The sequence below is a fragment of the Triturus cristatus genome, chromosome 1_2 (assembly GCF_964204655.1).
Source record: "Triturus cristatus chromosome 1_2, aTriCri1.1, whole genome shotgun sequence".
In the NCBI taxonomy this organism is placed as follows: domain Eukaryota; kingdom Metazoa; phylum Chordata; class Amphibia; order Caudata; family Salamandridae; genus Triturus; species Triturus cristatus.
In genome coordinates, this window is record NC_140580.1 from 1,085,544,380 (window position 1) to 1,085,557,870 (window position 13,491).

A 13,491-nucleotide genomic window follows, 5' to 3' on the forward strand; every position below is an offset into this window, starting at 1 on the left:
CCCGGACGTGGAGGAGATGCATATCCCTCTGATGACCGCCTTGAACGAGTCCCATTCCCATGCCCTCTTGGACGCTGTCCCCGAGTTCTCTGTGAAATAGTTTGTGATGCCATCCTGGACTTCCGCTTGGAAGACCGAGTCCTCCAGCATCCGCGGATTCAGGCGCCAGGTGGGTATCGTCTGACGCTGCCTACTCCAGTGCGCTATAACCAGACAGGGGTTGTGGTCCGATATGGTTTTCGCCAAGTATTCACTATGGCGAGTCAGAGCCTGTATGCCCGGAGAGCATAATATGCCATCCAGACGCACATGCAGCTCATGTGGGGTAGAATAAAAGGAGTAGTCCCTCTCCTGTGGATGGTGCTCCCTCCATGTGTCCACCAACCCCCACGCCGTCTGCCAGTCCCGTCTACTTCTAGCCATCCGATGTATTGCAGATTGAGTCAAGGGCGGGTGAGAACGATCTAAGTGGACATCAGTGATGGAATTATAGTCACCCCCCAGTATGGTCGGCCCCTTTAAATACTCCGCTAAGGTGCCTGAAACGCGCGTAAAGAAGGCCGCTTGCTCTATATTTGGGGCATAAAGGCTGCATAATGTCACGTCTCTCCCATCCAGCCGGCCCTGCACTGCCACAAACCGTCCCTCCGGGTCCACCTGCGTGGCGAGGGACTGAAAAGGAAGACCCGCTCTAACCCAGATAAGGGTGCCCCTTACAAATTTGGAATAGGTGGTGTAAAACAACTGACCCCGCCAGCGCCTGTGAAGTGCCCGCCCCTCCGCCCGATCCAAATGAGTCTCCTGCAGAAAGGCCACCTGCACCCCTCTGCGCACCAAGTAAGCGTGGACTTTGCAACGTTTCGTCATGGAGGTGAGCCCCCTCACATTCCAGGTTATACACTTCAACTCAGGGGGGAAAGCCATCACACCATGCAACACGTACTATCCAACCACTCCCCGTCCTAGGCACACTGACATCACCCTAACCCCTCTCAATTCCCCAACAACCCCCAATCCCTCCCGCCCCCAGAACAGGTTCCCAACCGTAGTTACCCATCCAAATACAATACAATACAATTAACCAACTTCTCTGATAGCCACCAGAGCCTCACAGCTAGTGTGAGTAAGAGGAGGTAGGCCGGGGCCGAACGGGTGCAGAAAGTGTTCCCAACAGAAGTCCTAGCCCAGTCTCCACAGTGCCTCCCCAGACCTATCCCGCCCCCGGTGCCCCCACCCCAGCCCACCCCCGCCCCCGCAATCAAGGCGAGTCTGGCAGTCCCCTAAAGATCCACGGCAGTCCCATCCCCCAGCGCAGAGTCAACAGTGCAGCATATCGCACCTCCAGCCCCCTGCTAGCCTTCTTCCTGTCAGCGGCACTTCAGGAATAGTTTGTGTCCAGTATGCCGTCCGCTGTCCCAGGTGTGACATGTGGCAGCACTGTCACATCTTCCTCTTCCTCTGCCTCATCACTGCGTTGAGTGTCAGACCCTTTGTGGGAGCCCGACTCCCCAGCAGGGGCGATTACCAGAGCGCCGGAAATGGCAGAAACCGCCTGCAATGCTGCTTTCCGCTCCAACTCCGTCTGGGACGCCAGGGGGGAGTCCCTCCCAGTCAGCCGAATCCTGGCACGTCGGCCTCGGCGAGGTTTCGGCGAAGACCTCCGCGATTCCCTTCCATTGGAATGCGCCCCTGTCCCGGTTCTGTGCAGCTCCAACCAGCCCCACGCGGCGTCGGGGTCGTTGAAAAAGAATGTTTTGCCGCGCAGTATGATCCGCAGGCGCGCAGGAAACAACAGCGCGTATTGAATACCTTCGTCCCTGAGAGCCTTTTTAATCGCCAGGAACGATGACCGCTGTCGCTGGACCTCGAAGGGGTAGTCCGGGTAGATAGAGGCCGACGCGTTTTCCACCCGGTAGGGACCCTGAGTCCTGGCCTTCTGGAGTATAATGTCCCGGTCTTTGAAGTGCAGTAGCCGCGCAACCACCGGACGCGGCGGTCTCCCCGGGTCCTGGGGGCGGACCGGGATCCTGTGCGCTCGCTCCAGCGTGTAGAACAGCGTTAGCCCCTCTGGCGCAACCACTTCTCGCAGCCAAGTCTCTAGGTAGGCAAGCATGTCGGTCCCTTCGATTTTTTTTTTTTTTTTTTTTTTTTCCGGCAGCCCCACCACCCGTATGTTATTGCCGCGATTACATCCCTCCGCATCCTCAGCCCTCTTCTCCAATAGCTGCACTCTCCGTTTCAGATCATCCACGGCAGCCTCCGAAGCTTTCTGGGCTGGTGCCAGCTGTTCAAGCGCGACCTCCGTCTGTTTGACTGGATCGGCCAGCTTCCGGTGATCCCCCCCCCCCCCGAAGCAACCCCAGGTCCGTGGAGACTTGCGCTATGTCGGTCTGCAGCGCAATCCTCGTGTCCGAGATGGCTTGTAGGATCTGGTCCAGCTGTTTTTGCTGTAGGCCCCCCGATGGGTCCCCCGCCTCGTCGCCATCCCTCTCGCCAAGCGTGTCCCCGGTCGCAGCAGCGGCGCCCTGCCTCGGGCGTGTCTTTCCCATCACTCCACTCAGGGGCGGCTCGTCCGGAGCCCCACTGCCCCAACCTCCTGTTGCCCACGCTATGCCTGATAGGGCCTTAACTCCTCGGCGGCCTGTGGGCGGTAGCGCAGCGACCCCGCTCCGTGTCCCGGTAGAGCTCGCCGCCGGCACGAGGGGCCTGTCCAGCCGCCAGGGGACCCCCACCGACCTAACACAGGGGGCAGTCCACCCCCCGCACCTCACACAGGCAGGTTAGCCTGTCTGCCCCGGCCGCAGGCCCACAGCGCTCCAGGAGGGCCCCACCGCTGCAACTCGGGGCCGGTCACCAGACTGGTCGTCTCTGTCCAGCACAGGGCGTCACCACACAAGTGGAGCCTCACAGCTCCCGCCGCTCCGGCACAGCAGTTCCAACAAACGGCGCCTCGCAAGTGGACCCGCGCTCTTCGTCCCGTGGACTGGGGGCCGTCCACAACCACAGGGTCTGCTGCAAGGGCTCCGGGGCTGCTCACTGACCTGCAGTCCCGGTGCCCGCACTCCGCCATCTTGCCTCAGATGCCACCATTGCAGCGCCGCGTACGGGTCTCTGACGCTGACCCTCCGCTTCCGGTGCTCTCCGCCGGCGGCCCCGCACTTCCGGCCGGTGCCTCAGATACGCCACTCCGATGTTGTGTCTGCAGGTTCAGGCCTCACAAAATGGCCGGCGGCAGCCCGCGCTGCCGCTTTTCCTCCGGCGTCAGTCCAGCCGCAGCGACCCCCGGCTGGCCGCAACACAGTGGGGGGAGTCGGGGGCGGCCAGGTCCGGCTCCGGGAGACTCACAGCGGGTCCGGGGCGTCAGTGGTCAGGATAACGGCCAGGCTGGGTGCGGAGCTCTTGGCTCACGCGTCCATCCCCATCAGCCTCCAAGCCACGCCCCTCCTGTTCTCACCACATTCGGTACCTTTATGATTAAGTAATTTACCATTGCAAAGTGTCGCTACTATGGGTGCTCCAGGCTCTTCCATAAAGAGTCCTGCCTTTCTGTTTTATTTGGACAGTTTGCGAATAAATATATCCTTCAATTTTATTTTTCACTCACTGTTAATTGTGTAGTGCTCCTAGTGGTTTGTTTTTCTTTTTCTAGTATACTGCTAACTGTAATGGAAGCAAAATTATAATTTGGATAGTAATGCATGTTCAAGATTTCTGATGATCTCAACCACATCTTTCTTAGCAAGTTGAGCAGCTATGGAGGAACAAAGAAAGTTGTTTAAGCGAAGTCCCTTTGGATAATCTTAATTTGTGGAAATGATCCTTTCCAGAATGTCAAATCGGCTATGCAATATGGTTATGGAGCTACCTAATATTGCAAATGGAGGATTTTTTAAAGTTGATAAATGTTTGTGCCCTTCTGGATATTTCTCTAAACACAACTACTGTAAACTTAGGGATGATTCATAAATCATGGCCTATGGTGTGACCGTAGTTCTAGTTGAGACAAGAGCATGGGTGGTGGTTTTAATTTCTGTTTTTTGGTAATTCATAAACATCCTACTGATTCCAGATCAGAATTGGAAATCCGACTGGGACTTTACCCCTATTTATGGATTGAACTGCACCACACATGCATGTGATGAACACTTTTTTAAAGCTATGGTTTTCTGTGATTCCACACAGGATTACGATAGTGTCATCCCATTTGGTTTGAATCCCCTCCCATTTGTCTTCTTTCATAAATCCATTTGTCTCTATGAGGCAATTTGAGTGTTGCCTTTCAGACATGTGCATGGAACATGATGGCATTAGTCATGCTCCCAAGCTCTCCCCTGCAAAAAGGAGGTGATCCGTGTAACTTTTTTTTCTTTTTGTTTTCTTTGCTTCTAGAGGAAACAAGACCAGAAAGCACCGGATAAAGAAGCTATTGTGAAAGCAACAACTGGCCTTTCATCCCATAATGCCGACAGGACTGTCGCCCATCACAACATGCGAGACGTAAGTCAAAATCCGTTTACTTGGCAGCTTATGGCACATTAGCATTCTGTTCCAAATGTAATTTAGCACAGTTATTTTTTTGTCAGACGTATCCTTCTGTTGCCACCTATATCAGTGACTGGATTGTTTTCTTTTTACAGTTCCAGACTGAGCTGAGGAAGATTTTAGTATCCCTTATCGAAGTTGCTCAGAAGTTACTAGCACTGAACCCCGATGCTGTTGAACTGTTCAAGAAGGCGAATGGTATGAGCACCTACTGTGTTTGTGTTTAATTGCGTTTGATTATGTTTGTAGGTCTTTTCCTTGTAATCTAAGCCCTTTTATAACCGAACACTCCAAAAAATACATCTTTATATAAATATCTGCATGGAACAGAATGGGGACAGTGCGAAATATACTGCAGGTCAATTTTCTAAATATGTACATTGTTATGAACGTATTACCATATTGTTCGCTACACACTCGCCTCAATCAGATAGTTACTTTAACGGACCCGAGTCTCAGATTTGATGATATCAGCTGATATTGGATTAGTCGAAAATGCCACAGCTTGTCTCCCTGCTGCAGCCAAACCCAGTGCTGTAGCTATGTTGTCGGTTGTATAACTCCAAAGATGGCTGTAGATAAGTATTTGATGGGGCAACTAAGTGGTGGCGGCAGAAGTAGGCATTCATGAGACAGTGATCAACTTTCTGACAGGCTAGCGTGGCAGGCACAGGTGTTGTAGCCTTAAGAAAAAATATTGCTATTTGGCTGGAAAAGGGCATGTTTTGGGAAAGAGGGAGTTTCTTGATTTGTTAGGGTCTTGTTAATGTTCACGTGGAGATTAATTCATGTTTGACCAGTGTTGGGACATCTGGGTGTGCATGGAGGCTATTACTGTGGAGAGTTTTAGTGTGGTGTTTACTTCTAATTGCATTACTCTGATCCAGCCTCCCTCATAACGGTCAATACTTTCTGGGTTTTGCCCTTGCCTTCAGAAATGTGAACTCGGCTACCTACCCCAGATAAACTAAGGGCAAACCTGCCTCTGGGCCAAACTTATCCCCTCCATCTGAACACAACTTTTGTGTCGCTGCTTCAGTGGTACTTCTGTGGCTCCACAAGTCAATCAAGTGCAGCACTTTGGCTTCCAAGAACTGAGACACAGGAAGCTTAATCTGAGTAATAAGATCGATGCATTGCCTTTTCTCGTTTTTCACTTTCTGAGAGCTTGGAAAAGGCTACATACAGCTCACCACTGTGCCGCAGTAACCATGCACAAAGATGGCTACAAATAAAAGGCATTCTTATTACCTAATGGAGCTATGTGCCACGGATATCACACTACTGTTAACCACATTTTACACCTGCACATTTCCGACTTCCAATTACAATGAGAGAAGAACAAGACAGGCTCAGTAACCGCTGTTATCCAGACAGTGAGACCCTCCGCCTATGTCTAGTTAGAGGCTTTACTTCTAGTTGACTTTGGTTTTACTCATTTGAACTCTACATCTGCTACTTGGTAACAATTCTAAATGACTCAAGGTTGTCCTTCTACCACAAAAAGAAGCCATTCAATGTATGCACTTCTGATATAAACTAAAATCCTCAAACAATCACAAAGGTAGAAACGTCCTGCAAATCTCCATTGAATGTAATTTTTTGGGGAAGTAAGGATCTAGAAACAAAAGCAAGGAAGCCCTGTGAGCCACCTAGGGGGACAAGCGTTCACCCAGGATTCAATTTCACTGTGCCTTGCAAAAATTTAAAATAAAGAGGTGAGGCAACTTGAGATTGCACTTTTACCTACAGACCATGGTGAATTCCACTTAGAAGAAGGGGTAGCTTACTTAGGAGAACCTCTGTTAGAGTTTCAAAGGGGGTCTTGTTTAAGATGGAGAGTACAAAGTGTGATTATCAACAACTGCACTCTCTGTGTCGAGGTAGCCAAGCTCAATTCAAAGCCAACTCGATCACCAAACCCTATTTACAGTACGGAGCCTGTTAGGCATCTCACACTTTCTCTGAAACCGCGCATAGGGATGGTACTAGCCCTTCAATATGGAGCTTCTTCTAGACACATTTATTGCACTTACCAAATGTTGAAATAAACCCTGCTGTTTTAATCCTAAAAGTTTCATTTCAGCTGCTAGTTGGAGTCTGTTCAGAGTTAATGGACAAAGGTGGTCAGGAGCAAGGTAAAACACCTTCAGTATAGCGCCCACCCAACTTCAAAGGATAGGAAATCACAATATCTAATGACATCTAAGGAGCCACCAGAATTACTTGAGGCTTGAAATCTGAAACCAGTATTTGGGAATGTATAGGGTAGTTGTGCTATGATTCCTAGCCTACTGGGCAAAAACAAACGTGTGGTGGCATTTTTGTTTATTAATTACAATCAAAATAGTTTTATTTGATTAAGTAATGATTGTAAAAGCAGAAACATTTCATAATCACACATTACATTATTAAAAAGATACAAACATTAATACAAATGTTGAATTAAAAATCAAAAGTGGCACTTTTCCTTAAATCAAAAAGCCACAAGGTTCCTGACAGAGGGCATTTTTGACGAAAGACCAGATATTAGTGCAGATCACTGGCAAATACATCAGCTGGAAATACAACAGAGCAGGTCTACATTTAGTCAAGCCCAAGCCCCTCAAGACTGGAATTAAAAATAATCTGGCAAATCAAAGGTAGTATCTAAAAAAGAAAAGAAAATGGAGCAAACTCTGCGGAGAGCGTTCATCACAGAGACGGACAAAAATGGAGGAAGAATCATACTGCCCAAGTGGGAAACATAACTGACATCTAATAATCCCCAGCCTACATCTGTGCTAACCACAAAATCCAGGTATAGCACCAAGCCTTCTGGGGTTTGGGTCAGAACATAATCCAGATTCTGGACCTTGGTTAACTCTACCGTCTCCATTTCTCGCTGCCTCTATTCCCCAAAAGATTTTTTGATCCAAGACCTATCCGCTTTTCCCAGCCCACCCGAATTATTCTGCCTACCCATTAATGTACACATTCATTTAATATAATCTAATTGAGGTATTCTAATTTCCAGGACAGGCAGTCCTCCTTAACCTCCCTATTAAACAAAGTGTGGGGATTGCTCCACACAGGGCACCTTAATAAGAGGAGCCAAATTAATATTATTTTACACATAATCTAGACCAAGTTCCAGGTGCACTACAAAGGGGGGACAGCATGGAGGGAGACCCAAAAGCCTTCGACATTCTCAGTTCTCCTCAGCCTGCAAACAAGTAACTTTATTGTAGACCCACAGGCTAGACCTGCAGGTTAAAACAGGAAGACAGTTCTTCCTATAAACATGTAGGAAGAGAACAATTGGCTTCTTACCTACGAAGGAGGCTAGATTATTCATAAACATAATACAGTTTGAAAAATGCAGCCTGACTTTGGACTCACAAGGCATCTGGTCTCCATGTATAGCCCAAGTGACAAAATACAAAAAAATCAGTGGTTTTCATATTGGGTTTACCATCAATAAATAAGGACCGCATTTTAGGATTCCCGGGCAACATAGCCATAAAATCAATATACCCTTCCATCAAAGTTTTAAATCCCTTGGACGTTCTGGAAAGCAAAACTGCATCATCCGCATACGTTAGCAAACAAATGGGCCTGCCCTTTATAGCTGGCATATCACCCTTGGCCAAAGTCTAACCCATTAACATACAAAAGGAAGAGAATAGAGGCAGTACTCGCCCTTAATGAAATATTCGGTACATGCCAAATGATTCAGTATGCTCTCCTTCTTCCCCATAACGGACGGATGCTGCCAGATCATAATGTAAGGCCCTCAAAAACCTACAAACCCCTTATCAACTCAAATGAACTCCAGTATTGCCTACAGTTCCGACCTAACCACGTTCTCAAATGCACAAGACCGGTTCATAAATGCTTTAAAAAAAAGAAAATGGAGCCTTTATCAGGAGTACAAATTAAAACATTGTTCCATTGTCCCTTGCCCAGCCCTAAACCTATACTGTAGCTTAAAGAGAGCACCAAATTCCTCTATCCAGGACAATCTTCCCAACTATCTTTCCCGTAGAGTGTAAATGAGAAAGCTACAGACAGCAACTGGGGTTCTTCTGTTTTCTCCTTTTGAGCAATGGAGCGATAATGGCCATTATCCAGGTCCAGGTGGACCGGTTTTACAGGCCAGATTAATGTAGTATGTAATAGGCGGGGCAAGAGTAATCTTATATAAAACCCTTTGGACACCATCTAGTCCCGGCACTTTCTAAGGGACTTGTATTAAGAGGTCAATAACCTCTTCCAGAGGAAGTTCAATGTCCAAGGGATAACTAGGTGGCGGTTGATCAATATCGGCCCCACTCATGTCACCGTCACCCGAGGTATAAATCTTGCTAAAATGAGTAAACCATTGGTCAGGGCTTATGTGCGTTTCTAATGTTGTCTTGCTGACGTTTAATCATTTGTGATTCTTAACAGTGTGCCAATACAGCCTGGTGTCTTTCAGCTTGCAGGAAGTAACTGGCTTATCCCAAGCTCCAGTTTCCTTGCAATAGCGTTTGTCCTTTTGGTCAACTTGGAGAGATTTATGTAATTGGGTGCAGGCTATCCTTCATTATCTATCAAACCAAGATTAAAATCTACCAGCCCCGAACCTAACCAGCTTCAGTAAAATAAAGTTCTGATAATTTGACCCAGTTTTACAAAACCGGTAACTAAGTTCAGGAAAAAACTATTTCACTGGTAAGACACCTTTCAATTGAGGGTAGCTGAGCCTGCACTGAACCCCAGCCAAGTCTGTACCTCTCCAAGCTAGCCTACATCTATTATCTTTATCGGGTCGGTGTCTTGGTGCTTAGGTAGCTGAATCACAACACGCTGCTCACGGCTTTAGTCATAAGCTTGTATGTAGAGCCATGTTTTTTATAGTTGCTTGAATCTCTTATACCTCGGGGTAGTTCTAATCTCAAGCGGGAGGAAGCTCCAGATGTGGGGCGACAAGTACAGAGAATCTGGAGCTGCCTAGTTTCTTTTTGAATGTGGGGATTGTAAGAACATTCAAATGAATGAATCCAAAATTGTGATTGGGAGTATATTTTGGATTTGTGCTGATATAAAGGCTGGGCTTTTACCATGGAGGGACTTAAAAATTATGCAACCAAACTTAAAGGACGGTTCATTGTTCTACTGAGAGCCAATGTCGTTTTCTCATAAGGGGGTGGTGTGGCAGTTTCTAGGCTGTTGGAACATTAACCTGGCTGCCTGGTTTTGTTCCAGTAGGAGTCTTCGATTGAGGCCTTTTGAAAGGCCTAGGTGTAGAGAGTTTGCATAGTGTATCCTCGAGATGACTAAGGCGATAATAACCTGAATGAGGGCTTTGATGGTAAGGAATTTGCAAATGTTCTTGATCATTCAAAGTTGCAGAAAACAGGAAGAAGTTACTGCCCCTAGTTGAGGTTTCATAGACCGATTCTTGTCAATAAGAACTCACTCTTTACTGAGTTCTTGTGCGGGGGGGGGGGGGGCATCGCAGAGGGCCAGAATAAGGTGTTCCACACATCATACTTTCTGCCGGTTATGACAATCTGTCTAGCCAGAATGTAATTTTAGTTGGTTTCTTGTTCATCCAGTTACAGATGAACAGCATCGTATTTTAGAAGGCTTCTTTAGATTCAAGGGAGTTATCGATTGTTAAGAGTAGTTGCACATCATCTGCATGGGTGTATGGTCTAACATTCATGTTTTTTTAAGGAATGCACTGGGTGGGGGCATGTTAAAGTTAAAAAGATGAGAGGACAGAGAGGATCTTTGAGGTACTCAATGGGTTAATCAGACCTTGGATGAACTAAAGGGAGACAGCTGGACTAATTGAGATTGATCCTTTAAGAAGGAGATAATCCAGTCAAGAGATGTGTCCTGCTCTGACACGGTCCACCAGGAGCTCAAGGTCGACCATGTCAAAAATCGCCGATAGCTCGAAGAGAACCAGCACCTGGGTCGGGGAAGAGGGAAAAAGCTGTTTTATAGACCTTTGGGGACAAGTATCTTTATTTAGGGAATTCCAACTTAACTTTGGTCAGCAGGTCCACAAGGCAATCCTTGCTGAGAGCGGGAAACTCAGACAATGTGATCGAGTTTGTCTTCAATGGATGTTGCGTTAGAAAAGGGACTCTGAGAAATGCTAACATTTATCATCTTGATCTTATCAATAAAGAAGGAATTAAGGGTGTCAAATAGGTTCTGAATAGGTAAAATAGGTGTTGGCACTCTATCGTGCTTTGTTAGTTCAGATACAATTCAAAAGATTTCCTTTGAAAGAGTTTAACATTTTAGTCGAGAAGAAGGCTGATTCAGCTTGCCTAATTAATTTTTTATATTCTGTTAAGTGTAGTGAGTAGGCTTCCTTTTTGTCAGGTGAGTAGTTATCTGCCTATTACATTCAGCGCAACAGTTTGGCTGATTTTAGTTCTGAGAACCATTTAGACACATTGTGATGCCTGGCCTGTTTGGCTTTCGGAAGGGGGGGGGCATGCGTTTTGCTGGCTTCTTTTAGCCAGTTGGCTATCCCTTCCTTATGACGGTCTATACTATTATTTAAGTTAGGTAGAGTGGTTGCCAGTGAGTCACAAAAAGAGTGGCAATCTACTCAGGACTTTTTCTGCAACAAAATGAAAGCACATAGACTGGGGAGGTGTTTTGAAGGGACCAAGCCCGTTAGTGCAAATTCAATTAGGTAATGATTGGACCATATGCAGGGAGTGACCATGAGATTAGATAGATAGATTAGTGGACCAGACCTGGTCTAATGTATGGCATTTGCTATGGGTGGGTGAGAAGACGTTGAAAACAATCCGATAACCTGGCCGTGCCTGCCCTGTTGGTGAAGGGATCACTGAGGCTGTAAGGCAGATATAACTGTCACAAAAAACCTTGCTGATAGACCACGTTTCTTAAAATAAGACCACCTCATATGTCCTAACATATTCAGTCCAGTTACAATACTCAATTTGCTGGAGAGACCTGCAGTGTTCCAGCTCAAAATTTTAATTGTACTTGATATCTCCCCCTGTCCCTCCTCCATCCCCCCATCCCCCTCTGACCCCTGCCGCCCTTTGAAATTAAAGACCCATCCAGGCTGAAACGCTGCGCCTGGGGCTGATATGTGACTACATCCTTGGGGGGGGGTGGTAAGTGAGGGGGGGGGGGCTGCTAGCACTAATAGAAATAGCTAGTTGAGTCAGAGACCAATGGCCCCTCTGGTTCCTTAGCCCCCAGTGAGAACCCAAGTCCATCCTCCTCCGGCAATTTTAAAATTGTTGCCTACTGGTTACAAGTTGGTATTGGAACGACCATGGGCAGTGCGCTGACGGGCTTGCTTTGCATGTCATAGGCACAGGGCCCAACATTGTGTCCATCAGATTCCTGTAAGAGATAACAAAGGGGTAGGACTTTAATGCTCCCTAGGCCACCTAGACCAGAGTGAAGCAAAGGAAGCAGTTCACCAACTAAGTGCTGCTTCCAGAAATGGACAATGATACAGTCGCCCTTAAATTTCTTTGTCGTAGATCCCACCCAGGGCCCTCCCACCGACCCACCTACCGTAACCTAAGTGCAGACTAAATGACAATGGTTACTTTATTGATAAGCTTCTTCGTAGTTTCCACCGTGTTTGCCAAGATATATGGGCAGGCGGCTGGTGGTAAATTACAAAGGAGGCTATATTGGCCCTACCTGGCCTATATGTAGCAGCATGAAAATTCTAAACGAAGGGGGTGTCCTGCACAGTCAATGGTGGTGGGGCTGTCCTACCCCCCCACTCCCCTTAAATACCGTTTGTGCTCAAGCAGGCACACACAGTGCAGTCGAGTGGCATTTGGCGGGGGGATCGAACCCCTTAGTCTTCTCTAGTGTCTCCATGGGCTAGGTGAAGAATGGGTAGATTGCCAAGTAGATCAGGGTTCCATAGACTAGTACCCATTTTTATTCTTTTAGCTACTGTAGCCTGACCTGTCGAGGGTGAACAGTTGGAAAAACTGGAACGGGCAGAAACAGAGAGCATGTCAGAATTAACATCACAAAGCCCTCCCATCTCAGGACAACAGGACCAGTTTGTGACAATGGAGTTATGGCAGCTACCAAGGAATATGCAGTGTGAGAGAGAGACGCTGCCTTCCCATTTGGATATCTTTATAAATGAACCCCACAGCCCGTGCGAAAAACCCTTCCAGGATTGCTGGACACTGCATTTGTAGTGTTAGATGTGGCAGCCCTTAGTTTCCGTTCCCCCCCCATGATGACTCCTTCCAACACAATACCAGAAATAATGGAGCAGTCACAATGGCGGGAGTCAATCAACCCTTGCACCAAACAAGAGGTGGCCTTGATGCTTCTACAGATGATGACGGGCCCATTGTTGGACCGTTGCGCACCTAGGCACGTGCCTACACGCATCCTACGCCACCAGTATCTGGACTTCACTTTATGTGCCCACTCGGTACCTCTTGACTCCCTCACCTCCTTAGCTCCCCCCAGGAGCAGAAGTTCAATCCCACGCCATGGGTATCTAGGCTGTACTTGGTGCCCTCTTGGCTCCTCGTGGCTCCCCTGCCTTCTCAGCACCCAGGGAATTATGGGCATTGTAGTCCAGGTTACAAAGTTCCCATCAAGTTGTATTTTTTGTTGCGAGAACCAGGGAACGGAAAACTCATATATAGCTCGTGAGGAATTTCAGTATTTCCTTTAAGCAGTAACAGTCCGAATGGGGCGAGACTGCATTGCTGTTTGCCACCTTTAAAGACCTATATTTTACAAACTGAATTGAATATAATTTTCCAACACTATTTTTCATGTGGTTTATTTTGAAAATATGGATGTAAAGTGTTAACTTGTGTCTTGTGTGCCTTTTTGTACCAAGAAGAACCTGGTGTATGAAAGTGCAAGACATGATTTCTTATGACAATATGTATCTTGGTTGAGTTTCTACATTAAAAAAAAACT

General features: G+C 47.4%; 1 protein-coding gene across 1 annotated transcript in view; it reads left to right on the forward strand.

Moving 5' to 3' along the window:
- UBAC1 (UBA domain containing 1) overlaps window positions 1–13,491 on the forward strand; it is a 189,686-nt gene that overhangs the window by 73,732 nt on the left and 102,463 nt on the right. The window contains exons 4-5 of the mRNA XM_085613477.1: window positions 4,390–4,497; window positions 4,638–4,740. Of these exons, the coding sequence (XP_085469603.1) occupies window positions 4,390–4,497; window positions 4,638–4,740 (211 nt within the window). The remainder of the gene's footprint in view (window positions 1–4,389; window positions 4,498–4,637; window positions 4,741–13,491) is intronic.